Genomic DNA, 24408 nt, shown 5'->3' with positions numbered 1-24408 from the left:
AGAAATTAAAGAAGACTAAATAAATGGAAGGATATCCTGTGTTCATGGCCTGGAAGACTTAACATTGTTAAGATGATGATACCACCCAAAGCCATATAAAGATTCAATGCAATCCCTATCAAAATCCCAATAGTGGCTTTTGCTGAAATAAAAACAGCCATGTGAAAAATCATATGGAATTTGAAGGAACCCGGGATTGCCAAAAACAATCTTGAAAAAGAAGCACAAAGTTGGAGACTCATACTTCCCAATTACTACAAAGCTACAGTGATTAAAACAGCATAGTACTGATGTAAAGATGGACATATAGGCCAGCAAAATAGAACTGAGAGCCCAGAAATAAACTTTCACTTCTCTTTTCGACTGATTTCTGACAAGGGTGTCAAGAGCATTCAATGGGAAAAGAAAAGTCTCTCTCACAAGTGGTGCTAGAAAAACTGGATATCCACATGCAAAATAATTAAATTAGACTCTTACATCATATATAAAAATGAACTCAAAATAGGTCAAAGATCTAAATTTGAGAGCTATAACTTTATATAAAGCCCTTAGAAGAAAACAGAGAGGAAAATCTTTATGTCCTTGACCTTGGCAATGGTTTCTTAAATATAATACCAAAGACACAAATAACAAAAGACAGATAAACTGGACTTCATTAAAATTACAAACTTCTGTGCATCAAAGGAAAGTATCAAGAAAGTGAAAAGGCAACCCACAGAATGGAAGAAAACATTTGCAAATATTTTATGGTCTAATATTCAGAAAATATGAAGAACTCCTACAACTCAACAACAAAAAGACAAACAATCCAGTTAAAAAATGGGCAACAGACCCAAATAGACATCTCTCTAAAGAAGATAAAAATGACGAAGACATTCAACATCATTAATCATTACAGAAATATTAGTCAAACCTCCCACAGAATGCCATTTTATACCACTAGGATGGCTATAAAAAAAAAAAAAAAAGAAAAATCTCAAGTGTTGGCAAAGATGTAGAGAAATTGAAATCCTTGTGCACTGTGGGTGGGAATGAAAAACAGTGCAGTTACTGTGGAAAATAGTTTGGTGGTTCCTCAAAAAGTTAAACATAGAGTTACAATTTGACTCAGCAATTACATTTCTGGGTATATATGCAAAAGAAATGAAAGCAGAACTCAAACAGGTATTTGTACACCCTGCAATATTATTGACAATAGCCAAAAGGTGGAAACAACCGAAATGTCTATCAGACTGATGGATGATAAGCAAAATGTGGTATATACATGTAATGGAATATTATTGTGCCATAACAAGGAAGCAAATTCTGAGACATGCTACAGCATGGATGAGCACTGAAGACATTATGGTAAGTGAAATAACCCAGACATAAAAGAACAGATACTCTATGATTCCACTTCACAGAGACAGAAAATAGATTAGAGGACTGTGCGGGGAACTGGGAGTTACTGCTTAATGGGTTCACAGTTTGTTTAAGGTGTTAAAAATTTTAGAAATAATGGTGATGGTCGTACAACACTGTAAATGTAAATAATGCCACTGATTTATACACTTAAAAATGGTTAAAATGGCAAATTCTACTTTACCTATGATTTATCAACTCCCCAAATGAAAAAAATTTTCTTACAATGCATAAAATTTCTCCATGTGTTTGTAGGGGGAAAATAAGTATTTAAGGGTAGGAAAGCTCCAGAGGGAAACCATGTATCCTCAGCCCAAAACCAGGCTTCTATGTTCCATTACCTAGAAGAAAAATATAAATGGCCAGCACGCGCACCTAAAGCATCAGGTATAAAATAGGGTTGCAAAGGGAAACAGAGAGGCATGTCCTCACGGAAGAGAGATGGCACACAAAGGGTCAGGTGCAGGCTGAGTATTGTTGGACCTGCCAAGCTCTACCTAGGAAAGTGTGAGGTGTGATTGTGTTGCCATGCTTGACTATATGAAAATCTGGTTGGGACAAGAATTCTTGAATTTAGGTCTGCCCAAAGGGTCTATCTTTGGAGAAGGCATGAGAGGTAATGGATGCCTACTAATCACAAAGCAATGGAGAAGTATTCCACCACTACGGCTGACAGCATCCAAAGATGGCTGCCTTCTCCCTTACAGAGATGGAATTTACTTCCTTTTCCCTTAAATCTGGCCTGGCCCAGTGACTCTGACCAACAGAACAAGGCAGAAGATACATTGTGGTAGGCAGTCTCTAAAATGACCCCCAAAGTTCACCACCTAGGGTATTCACAGACTTGTGTAATCCCTTCCCCCTGAGGGTGAGGTGGACTCATTAACACTCTTCTGAGATTAGGTTATAAAAATACTATGGCTGCCATCTTGAATGAGCTCTCTCTCTCTGATCATTCCCACTGAGAGAGCAAGCTGTCACATCATGTGACAAGCAGCCCTATAAATGGGCCCACGAGGGATGGCGAGGAACCACAGCCCCAAGACCAACAGCTTGTGAGGAACCGATGCCTGCCAAAAAGTGCACAGTGAACTTGGGAGGGGATCCTTCAGCTCCAATGGACTCTTGAGATGATTATGGCCCCAGCTGACACCTTGACTACAGCCTTGTTAGAGATGTTGAGCCAAAGGCACCCAGCTCAGTCACTCTCAGATTCCTGATCTACAGAAACCATGAGATAAAAAATGCTTGTTGTTTCAGCCATTAAGTTTTTGGGTAATTTATTACACAATGACAGATAACTAATATAGACATTCTAGGACTTCTAAGACCAGGCCTTTGCTCCTCCCTCTTAGAACCCCAGCTATTGTGCTATTAAAAAGCCCAAGCCACATGGAGCAGACAGGTGGACAAGAAACCAAGCTGCTCATATGGACAGCCCCAGTCAGAACTGAAACTTCAGACACACCATCCCAGCCAACTGGCTGCCATTTAAGCCACCCCAGCTGAGGCCCTTGACATCAGAGAACAGAGAGGAACCATCCCCTCTATGCCCTGCTGAATTTCTGACCCACAGAATCATTAAGCAAATAAGAGGGTTGTTGTTTTAAGTCACTAAACTTTGGGGTGGTATGTTATAATAAATAACCAGAACAAACACTAATTATTAGGATTTGCAGTGAGGCAACAGATCACGCAGGTAGAGATCTGGGGCATGTGGACTGCTTTACTGAACCCCAGCAATTTATTCATGAATGGTGGACAAGTGGACAGTGGTCTGCTTAGGGACTAGAGGATGGGGTGCCTAAGGAAATGATCCCATGGCCACAAACTACAATTCTATGTCTAACAGGCACTGTCTTAGAAATGTGAGTTGTTGGTCAGAGACAACAGCTTAAGCCAGGCCAACTAAAGAATAAGAAATTCCTTGCATGTGTTCTGCTGGAATTAGAAATCTCTAAACTAAAAGGCTCCACAAAACTAGTATCTTGGTTGCTGCTAAGGAAGGCAGCACCAATATTTTCCAGCATTATTCAGTAATACCTGTTCACCCAAAGAATAACCTGCCAAATCTCTGCCTCTAACAGATCTAAAATAGAAAAACTTTATCAAATTGAATGAATTAAGGCAATGTCAAATATTTAGAGAAAAGAACAGTACTATTCATATTCAAGTTACATTGATAAGGAGTCAACATTGCAACAAACTATTAAAACAGACTTTCTGATAGACAGCTGGTAGTGAGTAGCATAGGTTGGGCCACTTTTGGAGAGGGCTTGCTTCCTCAGAAAAAAGCCTGTGAAGTGTCTAATTTTAAATAAAGGTAGTCATTCATCTCAAAGCTTCCAGACCTTTCAGGAATGTTATTAGGAATCACATGATATAACCCTATTCCTCCTAAGCAAAAGCATAAGACCATGATTCCCTATATCCATAAACTAAGAGGAACAAGAATGGGGACAAAAAGTCTACAAATGTGCTGTTGTGTCTACACTGGCAAGGCTGGACTTCAAGATCTCAACATGCACACTCTGAAATGTAAGAGGCTGGACTGCATGGACCTGGGATTAGCAACAGCATTTGCCAAATGCTGTACTTCAAATGCCAATCAGCCACTCCAAATCAGTATCACTAGCTTCTGGCTGGGAAACATCACAAAAAATTCAGTTGCCTCCAAGATCCAAACAGTAGAAACTCATTAGTGGCCTATTCAATAATATTCAAAACATGTGTACTAATTAACATAGTCTGTGATGCCAAGTTAGAGATGGTCTAATGCACTTGATGTGCAGTGTACTACAAACTGGTACCTGATTCACCTTCAAATGAGTAAATGTCAAGTCATGGAATACAGATTCCTGGGAGGAGCTACACAACAATGCTGCCACAATGCAGCTACAACAGACACCAATTAGCAAACACCTAGCTAATACATTATCTAGCAAAGTAGTATTCCATATCATCAATTCCAGTCTGATTAATAATGATGTTGAAATTGAATTCCTGTAGTAAAGAAATACTTTATATTGTATCCATTGTCTTTAAGAAGATATTGATAATTATTTTAAAACTACTACTGGAACATGCACCAAAAAAGAAACATATATGATCTTTGTTAGAATACCAAAATGGAACAGAGGAATATACAGAACCCAGAAAATGTACATTTAATTAGGGGACATTTAGGGGATAATTTGTCACAAAGATAGTACAAAAGGACAAACACTCTTTCCCTTCCTTTCTGAGAAGCCATAGACTAACACTCGTGTAGGTGCCACAAACTGGTCTGCATTTGGCAGGCTTCCTGTGTCCATTAGCAAATAGATATGCTACAATGAAGAAATGCTTTTCCAGGCATTTTGGTAAGGATTATGAGTCCATTTTCAGACAAACCTAGTTATGAATGTACCCTTCTTTTCAACTAGAGTACAATGCAAGGAATAAAACTATCTTCTCCTGAAACTTAGGGAGATGTGTAGTAGCCTGGGAGACAGGTGAAGGTCGAATAAGTAAATCTCAGCCATTTGTAGTTTAAATGTTTCAACAAAACAACTGCTATTTTCTGCCCACATATGATTTTATTAATCAGTGGTTCTGGCAAACAAGACCATTAACTGCAGTCCTAGAAAGCCATATTGGATTGTATAAGGTGCAGGTACACTTATTTTCTGACCAGGAGGCACTGTGATGTAGTTTTAGGGTCATATAACTAAGACCATCATGATTAAGGATGATTTCATCTCCATAGTGACTCATTTAATCACCCTATATTTAAATTCTTCTCTCCTCTCCCCTTCTCTGGCTTTTTAATAGATTTAAACAAAATGGCTATCAGTCTCTGACTTCAGTGATTTCTGTCATTGACCATTCAGACATTTTCCTTATTCTTCACCATCACTGTGTGATCCATCGGCCTTGTACGATTCTTGGCCAATGGCCATATTAATTTTCTACTTGAAAGGACACAAATAGAATACTGCTTATGATGAAGGTAGTCAGACGAGCTTGGGGAATAGCTGGTCATCTTGCTGCATAGCAATTAGCTTGGCAAACTGAAACAGTCACACGATTGGATCTGATACCTAGCCAAAATTGCCAGAAGAAAAAAACTCATTCTGTTGGGGGTGTTAAATGGCTTTTTAAATAGTGACTATCACAGTTCTATTTGCCCTTTTGGAAATGGTACAGGCAGTGTGACATCAGAGATCTCCGTTTCCACGGTGATTATTAGTGATGGCATTTCAGACGTTGTGGTTAGCTTCTCCAGTATAATTCCTTGCACTTTACATTATAAGAGAGGAGACAGAAAAACTGCTCATGTTAACATTTTTAAAGGAAAGAATGCTGATCATCCAAGTAGATAAACATCATGGTTTTTAAGTAAACACAATTTGTTAACCTTGAACAGGTGTGTGTTGATAGAAGATATATGGATTAAGCTGGCAAATGATACCACTTGGAATTAATAGGGACTAATTAATTGCTTAGATATTTAGCAGCAATTAGCTGTTATTTCTTGCCTACACATTATTTTATAAACTGGTGGTTCTCATAACACTGATTTGTCCATTTTTATATGTAAAAAAATAATATTTTCTTACTGTGAAGTAATTAATCTTGAGTTATGAACTAATCTGGAGTCTAAGTAGGAAGAAAACTTATCTTCCTCTGCAGTCAAAGACAATCAACGAGGGGAAGGTGGGTGAGTTTCCTATAGCCCAACACGAACATTCACACAGGGCAGGGTGACATTTCACACATCTTCTTTTTTCATATGTCTCTTCATTTCATACGTGACCCCTCAATACACGGTGACTTTGATGCTGATGAAACTGAACATTTCATTTTTACTTTAATTTTCACATTTAGAGTTGATGATTCACTTTAAAACATAGTTCACTAAGAAAAAAACAGAATAAACCTAAAGGCCTCTTTTTCAAGAAATTGCTTCATTTGATTTTGATACACGAGAAAGTTTTCAATTTTCTCATGTAGCCATAAAGGTAGTCATCTTTTTAAAAAGATAATCTGCTATAAAATACACAGTATATACCTATAAACAAAGTCTACTGAAGTAGCACAGATAAAAAACCAATTTGTTTTTAAATACAGAAAAAAGAATACCCAGAGTCTTTCTATAGTGACTCAAATCAGATCTACTGTGTAGTTCATAATATTGTCTAGAGGCTGAATCCAAGATTATAAACCCAAGTTACAGAGAAAATCTGGCAAGATGAAGGGAAGTCATAATGAATCAAAATGCAATTAAAAAATTCTACCTAAATGCATTACTCTTACACAAGAGTAACCAAAATGATAAATGATTCTATCTTTCCCTTACTCAAGCTTACTAGTTATGCCAGGACAGAATGTCTAGGCCACCACTGTGTACAACTTATACAAAAGCCTACAGACCTGGAACAAGGATGGATTTACAAACTGAGGACAAGGTCGGAAAAAAAGTAAACACTTAGGTCAAACAGTATCACCAGTTGTGACCTAAGTTAACAGGCATTCACAAAGCATAGGATTAACTACCTATGGGAAACTATCGCCATTTTCATCAGCAAACACCCAACCTACAACGAGACCAAGATCTATTATTGATGAAATTAAAGAGCCTCTTAATATGGCACAGAAAAGGTCCCACCTACAATTTAATTAGGAAAACATAATTGGTCATGCTGAGAACTAAAGAAGATACTAAGGGGTAGAATTCTAGAGTCAGAACTGTAAAAGATAACCACATCCACTTTTTTAAAATACGGAAATAAAGGCCCATGGAGAGTAAGTAAAATTATCCTAGATCACAAGAAGAGCTACTGGCAAAGCAGGAATGGAATCCTGGCCACCTGTCCTCCCCACCCCACTCCCATCCAAATCAGTGCCTCTTCTCAGCTAATCCAATGAGGTAACGTTGACAAAATGCAGCCCACAGACACCAGCACGGTCATAAAGAGATTTTCATTCTAAGGATTAATTTATGGAGAATAACTGCCTATTTACAAAAAACTAAAACACACGCCATTCTAAGGATTAATTTATGGAGAATAACTGCCTATTTACAAAAAACTAAAACACACGCACACACATCACTGTACTCACATCAGAGAAACCAAAGTCAAAATGCAAAAACCGGAAAAACACAACATTAAAAACACCATATAATAATAAGCTCTTCACATCTGCCCTCCTTGAAGTTCTTAATAATGGACTAACTTCTCCGGCATCTGATTCAGAAACTTACACAGAACAGTAATAGATTACTAAATTGGAGAAATAAAAATGCATCATCCAGACAGCAAATGTTCTTGTTCTTTCATTTGAAGGGTGACCAGAGCTTAAGTCAAACAGAAAGTCCAGGCCTACGTAGTTTCCCCTATAGAGAGCAATGGTGGGGCTTCCAGGCAGGGTGACAGGAAGCAATGCTTACGGCATCCTCCCTTCTGAACTCACTAGAGTCCCAAGAAGGCATTCCAGGGCTGTTCCCAGAAAAACCCACTGGCCAAAAGAAACCCCTTGTATAGAAATGAAGTAGACCTATCATACCAGCTGACAAGAGAAAGGTTCTTCCCTGTTAATTTGAGCAAGTCTCTTCTTGTTATTTGAGAAACTCTACATGCAGATGATCTGAAATTGAGCTATTATTTAGATTATGATAAAAAGCTAGGGAGATAGATATGGCAGAAAGAGGGCAGATGCTGATTTCCACTTAGAAAATGGAAATCACCCCGCTCATAAAAAGCAGAAACTGAGGCTCTTATGAGCAATTGGATATGACCTCAGGCAAGCCAGGGGTCCTCTCTGCATGCAACATTGTAAAAAGACACAGATGTCATAAAGGCAGATGAAATTATGTAGAGCAGTGATGGAATATGCATGCTCTTCCATTTTAACTTTGATTAGGTTCCCACAGACACCAGAAAGTCACTTGACTATTATCAGACTCTGGGAGTGTAGCACTGCCAGGATCACAGAGCACTGTCGTTATCTCAGTGACTGAAAAGAGAATACACTTGGAAGAGAATACTAAAGCCTTGCTTGTGTACAAAGTGTGGTCTGAAGACAGCATGGTATCACCTGGGAGCACAGGCCCCACCCAGGCCCACTGAGACAGAGCCTGCATTTTAACAAGATCTCCAGGTGATCTGTAAGCACACTGAAGTTTCACAAGCACTTTACTAGAACACTAACAGTGCTCTGACAAAAGAGGCCATGGAAATTTCAGGTGTTATCAACTCTACACAGACACATGTGCAGAGGGGTTCTAAGTCAGTCTGGCCCTTGCCTGGTACTTCTGATCACGGGTTAAACAGTTGAGAAGTAAACCTTTTTTAATTACAGGTAACAGTACAAATCAAGTGAGCCTTATTTAGTTACCTCTTTGTGCGATGAAAGATAACAGAAAAAAAAAATAAATAAATAAAGCTAGACATGTAAAAAAAAAAAATAAGCTTTAGGAATCTGTCTGGATAATGCCAAAAACCTCAACTACACTAAATGATTATAAGTGAGCCTGAGTCATTGCATTTTCATAATTATAATCATTAAAACCCAAGCATGGGTATTGATTTACTGATTGGCAACAACTTATTTTTTTTTTAAAAACCTCATTTCAACTTTCATTTTCAGAAGAGATGATTTTCTCAGAAGGCGTATTTTAGCTTTAGGAATGTAGTAGTCTAATGGGAAAACAAACATGCTGGATGAAAAATAACCTACATTTTGATCATGGCTCTCACCCTGTTAGCTTCTTACTGGGAACAGTGATTTCTATAAGGATACACTATGGAACAGCAGATGTGAAAGGGGTCTACGTCATTTCTTGCTCCACTCACACATGCTGTACTGAATTTTCCTTTTCATGCCCACTTCCCCAGTGACCTGCTGTCCTAGATAAGGAATGGGGAAGCTCCTGATGGGGTTCAGAACACACTACCGCAAAAGACAGTGTCTTGGCATACTGAGTATCTTAAGGTGAAGGAATCAGAAAATGGCGGATGCAGGAAGGACCCTTAGACCTTCCCCTTCCTTCTCCCCTGACGCAGGTCATGAGATGTTCATGAGGGAGGTGCCCTCACACCACCTGGAGCAAACAAACATCTTCATCTCTGAAGGCAGAGGGGCACCTTGAGGGATCTAAATGAACAGGCCTTGCTAAACATTCCCGTTTATCACCCTTAGCTCTTACTCCTGTGTCCTGTCTTATTTTTTCATGACTTTGCACTTGTATAAAAACACTCAGGTTCAGCCATTTCTTTGGGTCTTTATTTCCTTATAAAGGCTTTCCTGTTCCATAAAATTTATATGCAATAAATGTGTATGCTTTTCCCCTGTTAATCTGCCTTTGTCAGTTTAATTTTCGGACCCAGCCAGGGACCCTAAGAGGGCTGGGGAAAACTTTTTTACTCCCAAACAGGGGAAAGCTGTTCCCCAGGATTGAAGTTACTGAGAACAAAATTGAAAGAGCAAGAATTTGGCCTTTAAACAGCTCGTACTGGCAACTGAGGTTCTATTTTAATTTCTGAACAACAGTGATAATCTCCACAATAGTGAAAAACGCTCATGTTTTTCTCCTGTCCATATCATCAAATTCCATTTCCTCAGATACAGTAACTGGGCACAGCACAAAGAGGAGGCGACCATGCTGACCAGTGTGACAGAGAGTGCAGAAGAGGGGATATGGGTCACAGGTCCTGACTCTCAGAGCGCTCGGAAATCTCTATTCCACTAAACTGCTTTTGTGAATTTTGTTTGAGCACAAGTCCTTCGCCAGTCAGCTCAGCTCAATTTTGAACGTAATAACCATCAACAGGGGCAAGAGGGTACCAACATAGTCTTTACTGTGGTGCCAAGTTCAAAATGGGAAGGAATCACGAACTTCGCCCTCCCCCAGTTACCTGATATCACGGCGATTTTCCCAGACCCATGTTCTTCTCTAGCTATTCTTTCTGCTTCCTCCATCAGCAGCATGCCAAATCCCTGCACGGAGCAACAAAGGGGAGTGGGAATTGAAAAGGAAGGAAGTTCATTAAGAGGGGTCCATAAAACAAGAAGGCTATATACTTTAGTAGTTGCTAAAATCTGTTAAGAGTGAAAAAGCCCACTTATGGGAGTAAGGAAAAAGAAACCATTCAATCATACCAAAGGTACACTGTAGCAGACAACTGAAAAAGGTGTAACTTTTGAACAAGAACTACCAAAAGGTATGTTGTGGATGATGTAATCTATTCACAGGAAGACAGTAATTCCCTCTCAAATTCTGTCTCTTTTTAGGTGGGCTCTAGGCAATCTCTAAATGATAGAAGTCTGGGGCAGTATGTCTTTTAATTTCTTAGTCACCTCTCTACTTTTTTTTTTTTTTCTCTTGAGACGGAATCTCCCTCTGTTGTCCAGGCTGGATGGAGTGCAGTGGCTCACTGCATTGGGCGAGATCACTCTGGCTCAATCTCGGCTCACTGCAACCTCCGCCTCCCAGGCTCAAGTGATTCTCCTATATCAGCCTCCCGAGTAGCTGTGACTACAGGCACATGCCACCACGCCCAGCTAATTTTTGTAGTTTTAGTAGAGACAGGGTTTCACCAGGTTGGCCAGGCTGGTCTTGAACTCCTGACCTCAGGTAATCCACCTGCCTCAGCCTCCCAAAGGGCTAGAATTACAGGCGTGAGCCACCACTCCCAGCCACCTCTCTACTTTCTAAGAGTTGAGAAACCAGGCAAAATTCTTAAATAATCAATTTTGGCTCTTATATCATATCCACCATTAGGTTTTAACACATTTTCTGGAAATTTTAAAAAGTGAGCTATTAAGGTAGGTTGTCTGGGGTTAGAATAGGGTTCCCCTATGTATAATATGGCTTAACTTTAGGAAGTGTTTCATAAGTGCTTTCCCATCACCGTCTAACCTGACTCCACAATAAGTTGACCCATATGAGATTGTCAGTATTAGACGATTTCTTACTTTCAAAAATACTAACTGCAGGCCAGGCACAGTAGCTCATGCCTGTAATCTCAGCACTTTGGGAGGCCAAGGTGGGTGGATCATCTGAGGTCAGGAGTTTGAGACTAGCCTGGCCAACATGGTGAAACCCCATCACTACTAAAAATACAAAAATTAGTCAGGCATGGTGGTGCACACCTGTAATCCCAGCTACTAGGGAGGCTGAGGCAGGAGAATCCCTTGAACCAGGGAGGCAGAGGTTGCAGTGAGCCAAGATCACGCCACTGCACTCTGGCCTGGGTGACAAAGTGAGGCTCTGTCTCAAAAAAAAAAACAATTCCATGTGGTTCAATCTGTTATGTTCCAACTGACTGAATCTCAGTTTATCCTTTCCTCACAAAAGGATACAATTTGGAGAGAAAACATCTCTGAACAACTAAAACACTGGCTCCTCTGTTTCTATGCTTCTCTTTCCCCTCTCCTGCTCCTCTGCCTCTTCCTCTTCTCTTCACCCCATTCCTTTTCTCTTTTCCTACTTAGCCAGTTTCTTAGAAGTCAAATAGAAATGGAATACAGGATACCTGATGCTGAAATTTAGTAGGATCCCGGCTGCTCACAGGGACCACACTCCCATACACATGCAGCTCTCGTACTATGGAGACACCTCCACCCAATTCGAAACGGAAAGTTTCTTCTGAACACTTGCGTAATCGTAGGAGGCCAATCAAAATGTCTTGATCTGGGTCTTCGTATGACAAGAATGTTTCCCAGCCACCATTTGCAACATAATCTCTCCTTACCAATTCAACCTATTTAGTAAAAAGCCACAAAAAATATTATTCAAAATTAAAGAACCAAATTCATTTTTGTAATTGTATGTATTTATTTAGGTTAATATCTAGTTAGGGATAAGGAATGAATAATCACTAATTATGTTTCTTTTTACTTGTCTACCTCAAATAGCACCAAGATTAAAGTTCACACCTTGTTCATGGACTATTATAAAAGGAAAATAACTGTATAATTTCACAAATACTTGAACTTCATTAACCTTGAGACTCTTACAGAGATCCAGCTCAGTAAAGGCTTCCATGCATTTGACTCCCCATGAAGAGTCTCTTAATGTAAAATTTCAAAATCACGTCTCATGCGTAGCTCTCAGGAACACCCCTTTGTCTCAAAACTGTCAGGTGTTCAATGGTTTGGGTTTCATCTTCTAGTCCTTATTGCCTCCACTGAAACCTATCTTTGGGGAAGAAAAATGTGATGCTGGTCACCTGCACCTTGATGAAATTTCAAGGAAGTATGGCCTCCCACAGGGCACTTAAATATTATGCATAATTATGGGATGAAAATGTTAGAGAAAGTTCAATCATGGAGGGTAGCTTCTGGGGGGAAGCTTTGTGGTAGCAGTCTGCACAGGCTTTTGGCTCTTCAGCTCATTGTACAAATGGCTCTTGTACTTTTCTTAAATAGAAGCCATATGTAACAATATTGCACGCACAGAGAAAAGTATACACGTGGACATGGCCACACGCAGAAACACTCGGTAGATGGGGAGATGGTACCCAGAGCAAGGTGAACAATTCAGACTAACACATATTCCTTCTCAACAATGTTTGCTAAATAACTGAACAGCACAAGAATCTGGCAAATTGTGTTGGGTCTACTTTTTCTCTCAAAAGGTCCTAAATGTGAAAAATGTCAATTAACTGATTCATGCTGAGAACAGAAATATCAATGCAGAGATCATCTATTCCAGCCTTTCTCAAATGGGGTTCCACAAGAGAATCAAATCCTACAGAAAATCTGGCATACAGCTAGACATCATAAGAGTATAAGAGAAAAGTTAATTCATTACATACCACAAATGCCTTAAGGCATTATGCTTAATTTTTGTGGAGCCTGTGGATAAGGGCTGATCTATTCATTTGCTTATCACCATTGGGCAACAGCTGAATAGTTACACATAAAGAGAGAAGCAGATCATACTATGCTCTTCCCAAATGTAGCTCATAGTCACAGGGGACTATTTACAATTGAATTTATTTTAAATTAAAAATTTAGTTCCTCATTTGTACAAGCCACATTGCAAGTGCTCAACAGTCACCACCATATTGGATATTGGATAGCTCAGATCACAGAACATTTCCAACACTGCAGAAAGTTCCACTGGAAGTGCTAATCTAGAATGAGGTTCAGACTTCGTTTTCCTAACCTGGCTCTTCTAGAATTCTTGTATTTGGCTTTCATGGTTTGACACCGGTATCTAATCCTCGATTAGTCTCTGCTCCTAAGTTATTCACTCCTGGGGCTCTGTCCTTGGTTAAGAATATGTGGGCCCAGGGTTGGCAGAGATCTAAGGACAGTACCTAGGCCCTCTATGACATGAAGAGACTAACCTGGTATGGCCGTACTTTGTGATGAATTTCTTGGATTCCAACTTCTCTGGTTCTCACATCTCGACACTGTCAAAAAAAAAATGGCGGGAGCGGGGTGGGGGGGTGGGAGGGGCACAAATATAAAACTGGTAACTAATTCAATCTTTATTTTTATTTAAACCTCTCCACCAAACCCTGGGCTCAAAATTAAGTTTGCATATAACTTACAGTGAGATAAAAGAGCTGAATTTCAAAATAAAACCACCTTTAATGAATCTGAGGATGGGGAAACCAGAGTAGGAATGTATGAAGTAGTACAGTAGTGCTTTTAAAATAAATTTAGAATTCAAAAAAGATCAATATATAATATAATCTTAGCAGTAAAGAATGTAAGTCATAAAAGTAAGAAACAGGTTTGCCTAGGGGATATAACTATCTGAAAGTACAATCCAGAAGTATGTATATAAAGAGTAAAAAGTAAATTCCTAAATGTTTAAAACTTCCATTTTAAGGCAGTTAACATTTTTAGCATCCCCATATTTGTATCATTTTAGGAATATCCAAAAATTACATGTTGAAGATGGCTTTTTTTTTTTTTTTTTTTGCAAGAAGGGCACTGTGGAAGAAAGGAAAGGAGGAAGGAAGGAAGGAAGGAAGGAAAGAAGGAAGGAAGAGAGGGAGGGAGGGAGGAGGAACCTAGAGCCATGTATTACATACTCTGAAGCACAATCACAAATGGCTCTTTGAATATCTGAGAAGGCATGGAGCTGCCTGCAGACAATGCCAATGCAATGTCTGGTCTGCATGGCCAAGCATCTGTGATGTGGCTCTCACTTCTATTCCACAACCCACAGTGCATGCTATGCTACCAGACATTTACAATTACACAATCCTTTTCATTATTATAAATCATTGTAATTATTCAATTATATATCTTATGGTATATTTCCCCCCCATAGAACAAACCATAAACATTTTCTTCCAGTAAGAAAAGATCACTGTGGGAAATTTGATGATGTCACATAAGCTTTTCTAGTAATAGTATATTTATGAAGGACTGGTATATATGTACAAAATTCCAAGAGAAAAATAAGAGCTCATTATTCAGTTGTAGAAAACTAAAGCTACTTCCACACCCCAGGAACTAGCTCAAGACAATGCTTTGCTGATGTAGAGTCCATGAATTCCAGTAAACAAAAACTGTACAGCAGACGAAGATGATCAATCTCTGTAATTATTAATCTACTTAATGTAGCTGCTGTCCTTTCACTACAGCAGTTCTATATAGTAGCTAGCATGGGAATGTATTACTGTTCCATGTTCTTAATGAACATCTGCATGCTGTTTCTGTTTTTTTTTTTTTTTTTGGGCATGCTTTTTTAAAGGCAGAGATTGGTGTGTGCTTATTTTCTGCTCAAGATGCTGCCTATAGGAACTAGATATATTTTGGCTATGACTAAATTCCAGCCTTTGGACTCAATCCCAGCTTACTTTAATAGAGGCTAACAAGGCTTATGAGGGGTGAGGGTTAAAGAAGATGGATGGATAACGAGATTGTTGGGATAACCAGGCCAGGTCAGTCACCTTGGCCTTCTTGAAGGTCAGTGCCCTTCTTGTAGGCAAGAGGAGATGGAGAACACAAACAGCTGGAGCCTTGGAGGCAAAGCAGGCACACAATTTTGTTTGGTGTCATTTGCTATTTTTCTGGAACATAAAATTGTTCACTTTTTTTTTGGTAGAATATGCCAATAATATTCACAAACTCTCCCCTGAACAATCTTCTGAAACATTTTCTCCATAATAATTTGAGTGAGAGAATAAAATGTCTTAGGTAAGTCCACAAACACCATATGCAATCCTTGGAACCATGTCTTTCAAAGTGTGGCCCAAATCTGAATTGTGCATGAGAACCATGTACCTAGTGCTGGATAACAAACAGATAGGTCCCATCCCAATCTACTGATCCAGTATCTCTGAAGGCAGAGCCCAGGAGTCGGCCCTTGGTCTCAACACCACTTCTGGTTTATCCCTTTAGCAGCTCTAAGAAGTTCCTGAGCACTGGAGTTTTAAACCTGCCTATGACTTAAGAATTTCCCACAGAGACTGTTAAATTGCAGGTTCTTGGGCTCTTTGTATATCCTGGGCCAGCACAGAGGAGATGTTTAGTAAATATCTGTGAGCGAAGAAGGGACTTCAATGGCCAGAGGGATGGGAGACTGGTATATGTGGGGCAATAGCAGTTTTGGCAATTATTTCATGCACATAATACTTGTCTTTTCAAATGATTATATTTTCCTTTCAGGATTCACATCTCCTTTTTCTTCAGTCAATAACTGAATACCTAATACTTCAAAAGAAAAACTGTTTTTAAAAACTGGAGTGGGGCATGCAGTTGGCAATCTGAGCAGGCAGAAGAAAGCAGAAGGGAATGAAGGAAAAGGAGGCAGCCCCTGCACCACTGGCTTCAGCTCCGACACAGTCCAGTGACTATGCTTTCAACATCTGGGGGCTTTCTGACCTGACCCACAAGTCTGGTTTTAGGGGTGGTAGTGGCAAAGTCTTTTGTGTTTCAGATTTCTCTTTTTCTCAACAGTTGTGGCCTGACCGCCATATTTGCTCTTACCTGTATTCCGAGGTCTTTCATTCTTGCAAGTGCCAGCTCTCTCAGGTTACCATGCTCTACTCCTGAGCTAACTAAAGGCATTGGAATATCCCTGTACACAGGAGAAAAACATAAGCTGTTGCAAAATAGAAATCATTCTCCACAGCAGTAAGGCAAGGATATTAAAAAAGTTAAAAAGAACAAAAATAAAAAAACAAAAAACCTATGAAGCCGACCAGGAAATCAGAGGCAAAGCCTCCTAACAAGGAGCTTCTCTATGCCTCAGCTTTCTCATCAAGGAAATTATGATTTCCCCTGACCTTCAGCGTTTCTGTGAAAGGCACCTGATGGAAATCACTTTATAAAATTACAGAGTGCTAAGCAAATGACTGAATGCCCAATAACCATTTGTAAAGATTTTTTGAGTAAAGAGACATTTGTACCAAATAAATCAAGAAATAAATTTTTTCCTTTTCAAAATCCATTCAACAATGTAGCTTACATTTTCCCACACAGCTGCTGAATGACAAGTAACTGGGATGCTCAAAAGCCTGCCTTAGCCAACAACTGGTTTCAAAGATTAAATCTTTTTTCCTTGTTTCTCGAAAATCTAAGTTAAAAGTGACTGTGCATTAGAGGAATAACCGCTTGCCTAAAGATAGGAGGAAATAAAATTTATTTCCTGGCATTAATACAGCATAAAGTGCCAGGCATCAAGGAAACTTCCATCAAGAGCTGAAGTTATGAGTTCCATTTTAGTTGCTCCAACACTCTCCTCTAGACAAAAATCAGTATCTAAAGATAAAATAGTTAACAAAATCTGAAGTAAAAATATGCTCGGCACATCTGCTTCCTGTTCAAAGACAAGCCTCTAATTTGTTTTGTCTCCTATGTGGTTGATCAGAGGAAAGATGTGGAGAATATGCCAATTATCTTTTCTTCTCATTTTGCTTTTGAATCAACTTGAGTCTTTTCCTCCTCTTTTCACTTATCCCTTCAAATGTTAAATACAATTAGCTAATTCATCCATTTGATTTTAATAAGATATTCCTCCAGCAAAAGTATCAAAAGCCAATCGATTAGCTTTAAAAGCTATACAAGTAAGTCTGTTAGGCTCTGGAAGCCAGGAGAGTTGCCATACAAACTCTATAAATCAAAGATAAGTCAAAATTCTTTAAGGCAAAGACACATTGGAGGGTTCAAAGTGAGAGTGACATAAAATGTATATATTAGAGTGACCAGAGTTAGCATATATGGCTTACTTACAGTTAACAGTAAAATAAATTTCTATCTTTGGAACTATAATTTTCTTAAAATCAAATACATTTTAAAATTAGTAATCAGATGATGCTAAATGAAGGCTACTAAAGTAAAAAATATGGTTAATTTTGGCAAGGAACATATGTGTATTTTTAAAATTTTACTGTTTCAGATTTTACAAGCCAAACAAAGTCTTCTAAATGCCCCTTTTTACCCTGAAATAATTTATAAAGAACTCACAAATATATAAATTATTAAATATGTGGCTATACATCATATAGATTAAATATATGGCTATACATCTCATATATACACATATAAGAAATATATAAAACTTAAAATTTAAAACATCACACACAGCACAAAATTAATCTGATATAGTCAGTGGCAACCAGTGTTAGCGCCCATTACATGACAAATACATTTAATTCTTGTTATTCATGATAGTTATGCTGTTGTGAATACTGAATTAGTGAATACTAAAGCATTGTCCACAGGGGATATACAGGGTTAGGTTCCTGTGAGCCCCTAAAACATCTTCAACTAATCAATGCATAACCTTGTTTGATGCATGTTTCTGTTTAAAGGCACCTTATTTAACATATAGCTGATTCATTAACATTGAACTCATGGCCACAGAACTATAACTCATGGACAGCACTATAACTCAAGGACAGCGCTATAACTCAAAGCAGCTTACCTAACACATGTAATTTCTCTAAGGCACACAACAGCCTTCTTGCATTTAGGAACATGAGATAGCATCTCAGGACTACACTTGGGGCAGTGCTCCTCTCTGTATCCTCAGTTAATTAAGAAGAAAATGAATGAAGAGGTGCGGAATACCATGGATGGCTGGACATAGGAAGAGAGCAGAGGCCTAAAGGTAGGGCCTCTGTGGGTTGAAGGATGACTGTATGTAGGAAACTGGTCACTGAGAAGTTAATTACCCAATGCGCCAAAAACCAATTAAAAAATCTCAAACCCTTAAAAGAGGCATTAAACTCTCATCAGCTCTGTTACCATAGGTAGAAAACATGGTTTTTAAGAGTCTCCTTTGTAGAATGGACTCAGAGGAGATAATCCAGGACAACAATGTGTAAGAGACTCGCCCACGGAGCCTACCCAGCCCACAGAAGGGGCTGCAGAACCCATCTCTCAACCAACAGGACAACTTCCCTCCATTAGCTCCCCAGTCATAAATGATGCTCTGTTGTCCTGGTCTTATCCTATTGCCCCTTCCCTACATCCAAATTAAACTTCCTCCCTACCTATGAAGAAACTGATTTACTTATTAATTCATATGCACAACTTCATACTTGCTCTTTTCACTGGCACACAGAATTCAAAGAACTGTTCTAATTTCTAAACAGCATACTTTGAAACTTGATAGGGACAAATGTGGACAGGTATTAAACACATGGAATTCACTAATCTGATAAGAGGCAAAGGTAAAACATTAACTAAAAATTCATCTAGACAGACTGATAATTTACAATCATAAAAAGCTGAGGCACTTTGGAGCCTTAATTTGACATTAGGGAAGAATATTAGGCCCTTCTTTGGTACTTTAAGTTCTCTGCTGGCAAATGACAATTTGGCTAGGCAGACCCTGAGTCTGCCTCATTATGGAAACTACTAAAGCTTGCAAATGACATGTAAATCCCACAAGGATTTTCTAGGATATGACATCTGGTAAATCACCATAGTCAGAGCTACCTGGATGTTCAGTAATGGTTTCAAAGGTAGGATGTAAGATCTACACATTAAAAATCATTTATGGTGCCAAGACAATTCTATGAGAAAATAATAGTCTTTTCAACAAATAGGCAAAAGAATGAAACTGGACCCCTACCTCATACCATATATGAAATTTACTCAAAATGGATCATAGACCTAAGTGCAGTAAGAGCTAAAACTACACAACTGTTAGAATAAAACACAGAAGTAAACTTCATGCTGCTGAGCACGTTTATTTTTTTGTTTTGAGATGGAGTCTCGCTCTGTCACCCAGGCTGGAGTGCAGTGGCATGATCTCAGCTCACTGCAACCTTCGCCTCCCAGGTTCAAGCGATTCTCCTGCCTCAGCCTCCTGAGCAGCTGGGATTACAGGTGCCTGCCACCACACCCAGCTAATTTTTGTATTTTTAGTAGAGATAGGGTTTTGCCATGTTGGCCAGGCTGGTCTTGAACTCCTGACCTCAGGTGATCCACCTGCCTCGGCCTCCCAAAGTGCTGGGATTACAGGCATGAGCCACTGTGCCCAGCCACTGCTGAGCTTCTTATACATGACGCCAAAGCACAAGTGACAAAGGAAAAAGACTACATCAAAATTAAAGACATCTGTGCTGCAAATCATACCAATAAAAAAGTGAAAAAAATAACTCACAGAATGAGAGAAAATATATGTAAATCATGTATCTGATAAGGGACTTGTATCTAGCATATACAATGAACTCTTACAACTCAACAACAAAAAGACATCCCAAGTGAAAAACAGGCAGAGAAGGGACTTCCAGTTTCTGGTTCTGCATTTAAGGAGCTTGCAAGTTGCTACTCTACTTGAACAAGTAGAAGGTCAACACTCTGAAAAGTCACAACTCTTCTGGACCTATAAGAGGGGAAGACACAAGGTAAACTACTGCCCCGGGGCTGGAGAGACAGAGAGGCAAATAGAGGGAGTTGTGGCTTCCCAGAACAGAGACCAGAGACTCCTAGTGGAAGTCGTGGCTTAACAGAGCAGAGACTCCTGAGTGGAAACTGCTGTGAGAAACCAACACTAAGGTAAGAAAACCTGAATTCTAACTGATGAACTGCTGGAGGCTCAGACAAGTCTGAGAGTTAAAAACTCCGGATGGACCCACTCACAGGCCAACTCCTACAATATTGTGAGATTTACCTCCAGTAACTTGGCCAGGTCCTCACATTAAATATCAGAGAAATAAACCCTTCTGCTTCTGGCTGGGAGAGGGGAAAAGAAACCATTTTGAAACATGCCCTAGCACTGCTTTTCTTAATTAAGGCCTTCCCGCAGGAGAAACTAGTTAACCAGAGCCTAACTGACCTGGGGGAAGGAAATATCCAACTCCTGCCCACTCTAGTCATCCTGTCCCATCTAAGGGCATAGGAAAAACCGAGAAACCCTTGTGATGTTCACAGTCCAGGGGCATAGGCTCACTGAAAGACTAAGACCTAATCACAGGACTAGCGAACACTTCTCCCCCGTCATCTTACCATCAGGTTACTATAAGCCTATTTACAGCAATTCCTTTTACCTAGAACATTATATGTCCGACTATGAACAAAAAATTAGAAGGCATACCAAAAGGCAAAAGACACAACTTGAAGAGACAGAGCAAGAATAAGGAACAGACATGGCAGGGATGTTGGAATCATCAGACCAGGAAGTTAAAACAACTATAATTAACATGCTGAAGGCTCTGACGGAAAAGGTAGCTAGAATTTAAGGACAGAGGGGAATGTAAACAGAAAGATGGAAATCTGAAGAAAAACTAAAAAGAAATGCTAGAGATAAAAAAATCACTGAAACAGAAATAAAGAATGCCTGTGATGGGCTTATTAGTAGACAGACACGGCTGAGAAAAGAATCTCTAGGCTTGAGATATTATCAAGAGAAACTCTGAAAATGGAAAAGCAAAGACAACAAAGACTGAAAGAAATAGAACAGAATTTCCAAGAACTGTGGGACAATTACAAAATGTGTCACACAGGCCGAGTACGGTGGCTCACACCTATAATCTCAGCACTCTGGAAGGCCGAGGCAGGAAGATCACTTGAGCCCAGAAGTTTGAGACCAGCCTAGACAACATAATCCCCACAAAAAATGGAGGCACACGCCTGTAGTCCCGATTACTTGGGAGGCTGAGGTGGGAGAATGGCTTGGGTAAGAGTGAGACCCTGTCTCTAAAATAAATAAAAGGTGTAACATATGTGTAATAAGAACACCAGAAAGAGAAGAAACAAAATAACATAAGAAATATTTGAAACAACAGTGACTGAGAAATTCCCAGAATTAATATCAGACACCAAACCACAGATCCAGGAAGCTCAGAGAATACCAAACAGGATAAATGCCCCCAAAACCTACACGTAGGCATTTCATTTTCAAACTACAGAAAATAAAAAGATAAAGAACATTCCTGAAAGAAGCTGGGGAGGGGGGGAAACACCTTACGTATAGAGAAAAATAAAAATTATATCCAACTTCCCCTAAGAAACCATGCAAGCAAGAAGAGAGTACAGTGAAGTATTTAAAGTGCTGATAGGAAAAAAAAACCCGCCACCAACCTAGAATTCTGTATCCTATGAAAGTATTCTTTCAAAGGATAATAAAGGAGAGAAAAAGGCTTTCTCAGACAAAAATTCAGGGAATTCGTTGCTAATAGATCTGCCTTGCAAGAAATGTTAAAAGAAATTCTTTAGAGAGAAGGAAAATGATATGGGTCAGAAACTCAGACCTACATAAAGAGAAATGTTGAACAAAAACAAGGGTAAAATAAAACCTTTCCTTTTTCTTATTTTAAAATGATCTAACAGAGTTTGTTCAATAGCAACAATGTATTCAATTATGTATGCTGCTATAGATAGCTTATGTGTGTGTATATACATAACATATATACAAATGCTTACTTATGCATGTATTTAAGTGAAATGAATGACAGCAATGACACACGGGACAGGAGGGAGGAATTAGGATTATTTTGTTATTATAAAGGTATCACATTACCTGTGAAGTGAAGTGGTATAGTGTTATTTGAAAGTGAATTCAGATTAGTAGTAAATGCACATTGCAAATTCTAGGGCAACCACTGGAAAAAAAAAGTAAAAAAAGAAGAATAACTGATATGCTAAGAAAGGAGAGAAAATGGAATAATACATAATGCTTAATTAAAACCACAAAGGGCAGAAAAAGAATGGAAGACAAAAATAGAAACAAAGAACGAGGGCAGCAAAAGCAGTGCTTAGAGGAAAATTTATAGCACTGAATGCCTATATTAGAAGAATAAAATAAAAAATCTAAATTTCCATCTTAGGAAACTATAAAATGAGTAAATTAAATCCAAAGTAAGCAGGAGAACATAAATAATAAGAATTAGAGTGGAAATTTAAATTGAAACAGGAAATCAACAGAGAAACAAATCAATGAAACCAAAAACTGGTTCTTTGAAAAGACCAATCAAAAGTTGATTAGCCTCTAGCCAAGCTAACAAAAAGGAGAGGATGGAAACGCCTAGTATCAGAAGTGAAAGAGGAGACATCACTACAGAGCCCATGAACATTAAAAGGATAACAATGGAAAACTATGAACAACTCTATGCCCACAAATTTGATAACCTAGATGAAATGGACAAAGTCCCTGAAAGATACAATCTGCCAAAACTCACAAGAAGAAATACTCAATCTGAATAAGACTATATCACTGGTGAATTCTACCAAACATTTAAGCAAGACTATACCAATTCTCTACAATCTCTTTCAGAGGACAGAAGCAGAGGGAATACTTCTTAGTACTTCTGAACTCATTCTGTGAGGCCAGCATCCTTAATACCAAAACCAGACAAAGAACTTACAAGAAAACTACTGTCTGAGTCTGTTCGAGCTGCTCTAACAAAATACCATGAACTGTTTAGACTATGAACAGGAATTTATTTCTTCCAGTTCTGGTGGCCAAGATTAAGGTACTTGCATATTCAGTGCCTGGTGAGGGCCCACTTTCTCACAGATGGTGCCTTCTTGCTGTGTCTCATATGATGGAAGGAATGCGGCAGTTCTCTGGGGCCTCTTATATTGAGTAACTAACCCCATTCATGAGGGCTCTGCCTTATTAACCTAATCACATCCCAAAAGGTCCCACCTCCTGATGGTATGGATTTCAACACATGAATTTTTATTTTTTTGTGGGTGAGGAACATTCAGATCATAGCAACTACAGACCAACATCTCTCATGAACATAGATGCAAAAATCCTCAACAAAATATTAGCAAATGAAATCCAATGTATCAAATGCATAAAAAGAATATGTTGAAACCAAGTGCGATTTATTGTAATTCATCAAAACAATGAGCTAAAGTAGAAAATCTCACGATATTAGTCGATACAGAAAGTGCATTTGACAAAATCCAACACCCATTCATGATAAAAGCTCTCAGTAAACTAGGAATAAAGGGGAACTTCCTCAACTTGATAAAGAGTATCTAAAAATGCCTATCACTAACACCATACTTAATGGTATCCAGTTAGAAAGTCTTTATTCTCACTGGATGTGTCCAGTGTTTCCTCATGACCAGAGGCCATGAATTCTTGGCAGGAATACCACAGAAATGATGCCCCGTCTCAGTGAATAATATAGGCATGCTATATTGACCTGTTTTGTCACAGGATGCCCTGGTCAAGACTGTGTCTGCCGGCTATCTACACCATGGTCACCATTTCCCCTTTTACATCTGAGTAATATTTTATGGGGAGAAATGTCAATATCATGACAACACCCTGTTCCTCATCAAACCTACAACTACTAGTCTCATATTGACTGATGACTCCTGTGTCTATCACCTAATGCTATTGTAGTATTACACCAATGTAGTGTAGTATTGTAGTATTACACCAATGTAAATGCTATTAGTAGAAGCATTTACTACTAATCTAATGGTTGCCAAATAGTGACTATTTCTACCATCCCTTCTATATTTACTAGTTGACCTTGTATGTAAGGAAGACTTTTCCCTTCTTTCCTATTTATCTATTCATTTATGTATATCAGTATAAACTTATGGATTCCTATTTTATACAAGTTTTTAACTAAT

At 38.9% G+C, this 24408-nt stretch overlaps 1 protein-coding gene across 6 annotated transcripts in view; it reads right to left on the bottom strand.

Moving 5' to 3' along the window:
• The window catches only part of ELP3 (elongator acetyltransferase complex subunit 3), a 100310-nt gene that overhangs the window by 18830 nt on the left and 57072 nt on the right, over positions 1-24408 (bottom strand). For all 6 annotated transcript variants that reach the window (XM_063816976.1, XM_001165532.6, XM_009455087.5 and 3 more), the window contains 4 exons: positions 16345-16435; positions 13743-13808; positions 11922-12149; positions 10302-10383 (listed from right to left, as the gene is read on the bottom strand). In XM_063816976.1, the coding sequence (XP_063673046.1) occupies positions 10302-10383; positions 11922-12149; positions 13743-13808; positions 16345-16435 (467 nt within the window). The remainder of the gene's footprint in view (positions 1-10301; positions 10384-11921; positions 12150-13742; positions 13809-16344; positions 16436-24408) is intronic.

This window comes from Pan troglodytes, chromosome 7, assembly GCF_028858775.2.
Source record: "Pan troglodytes isolate AG18354 chromosome 7, NHGRI_mPanTro3-v2.0_pri, whole genome shotgun sequence".
Classification (NCBI taxonomy): domain Eukaryota; kingdom Metazoa; phylum Chordata; class Mammalia; order Primates; family Hominidae; genus Pan; species Pan troglodytes.
The sequence above is the reverse complement of the archived record's forward strand: the minus strand, read 5'-3'. Positions and strand labels throughout refer to the sequence as shown.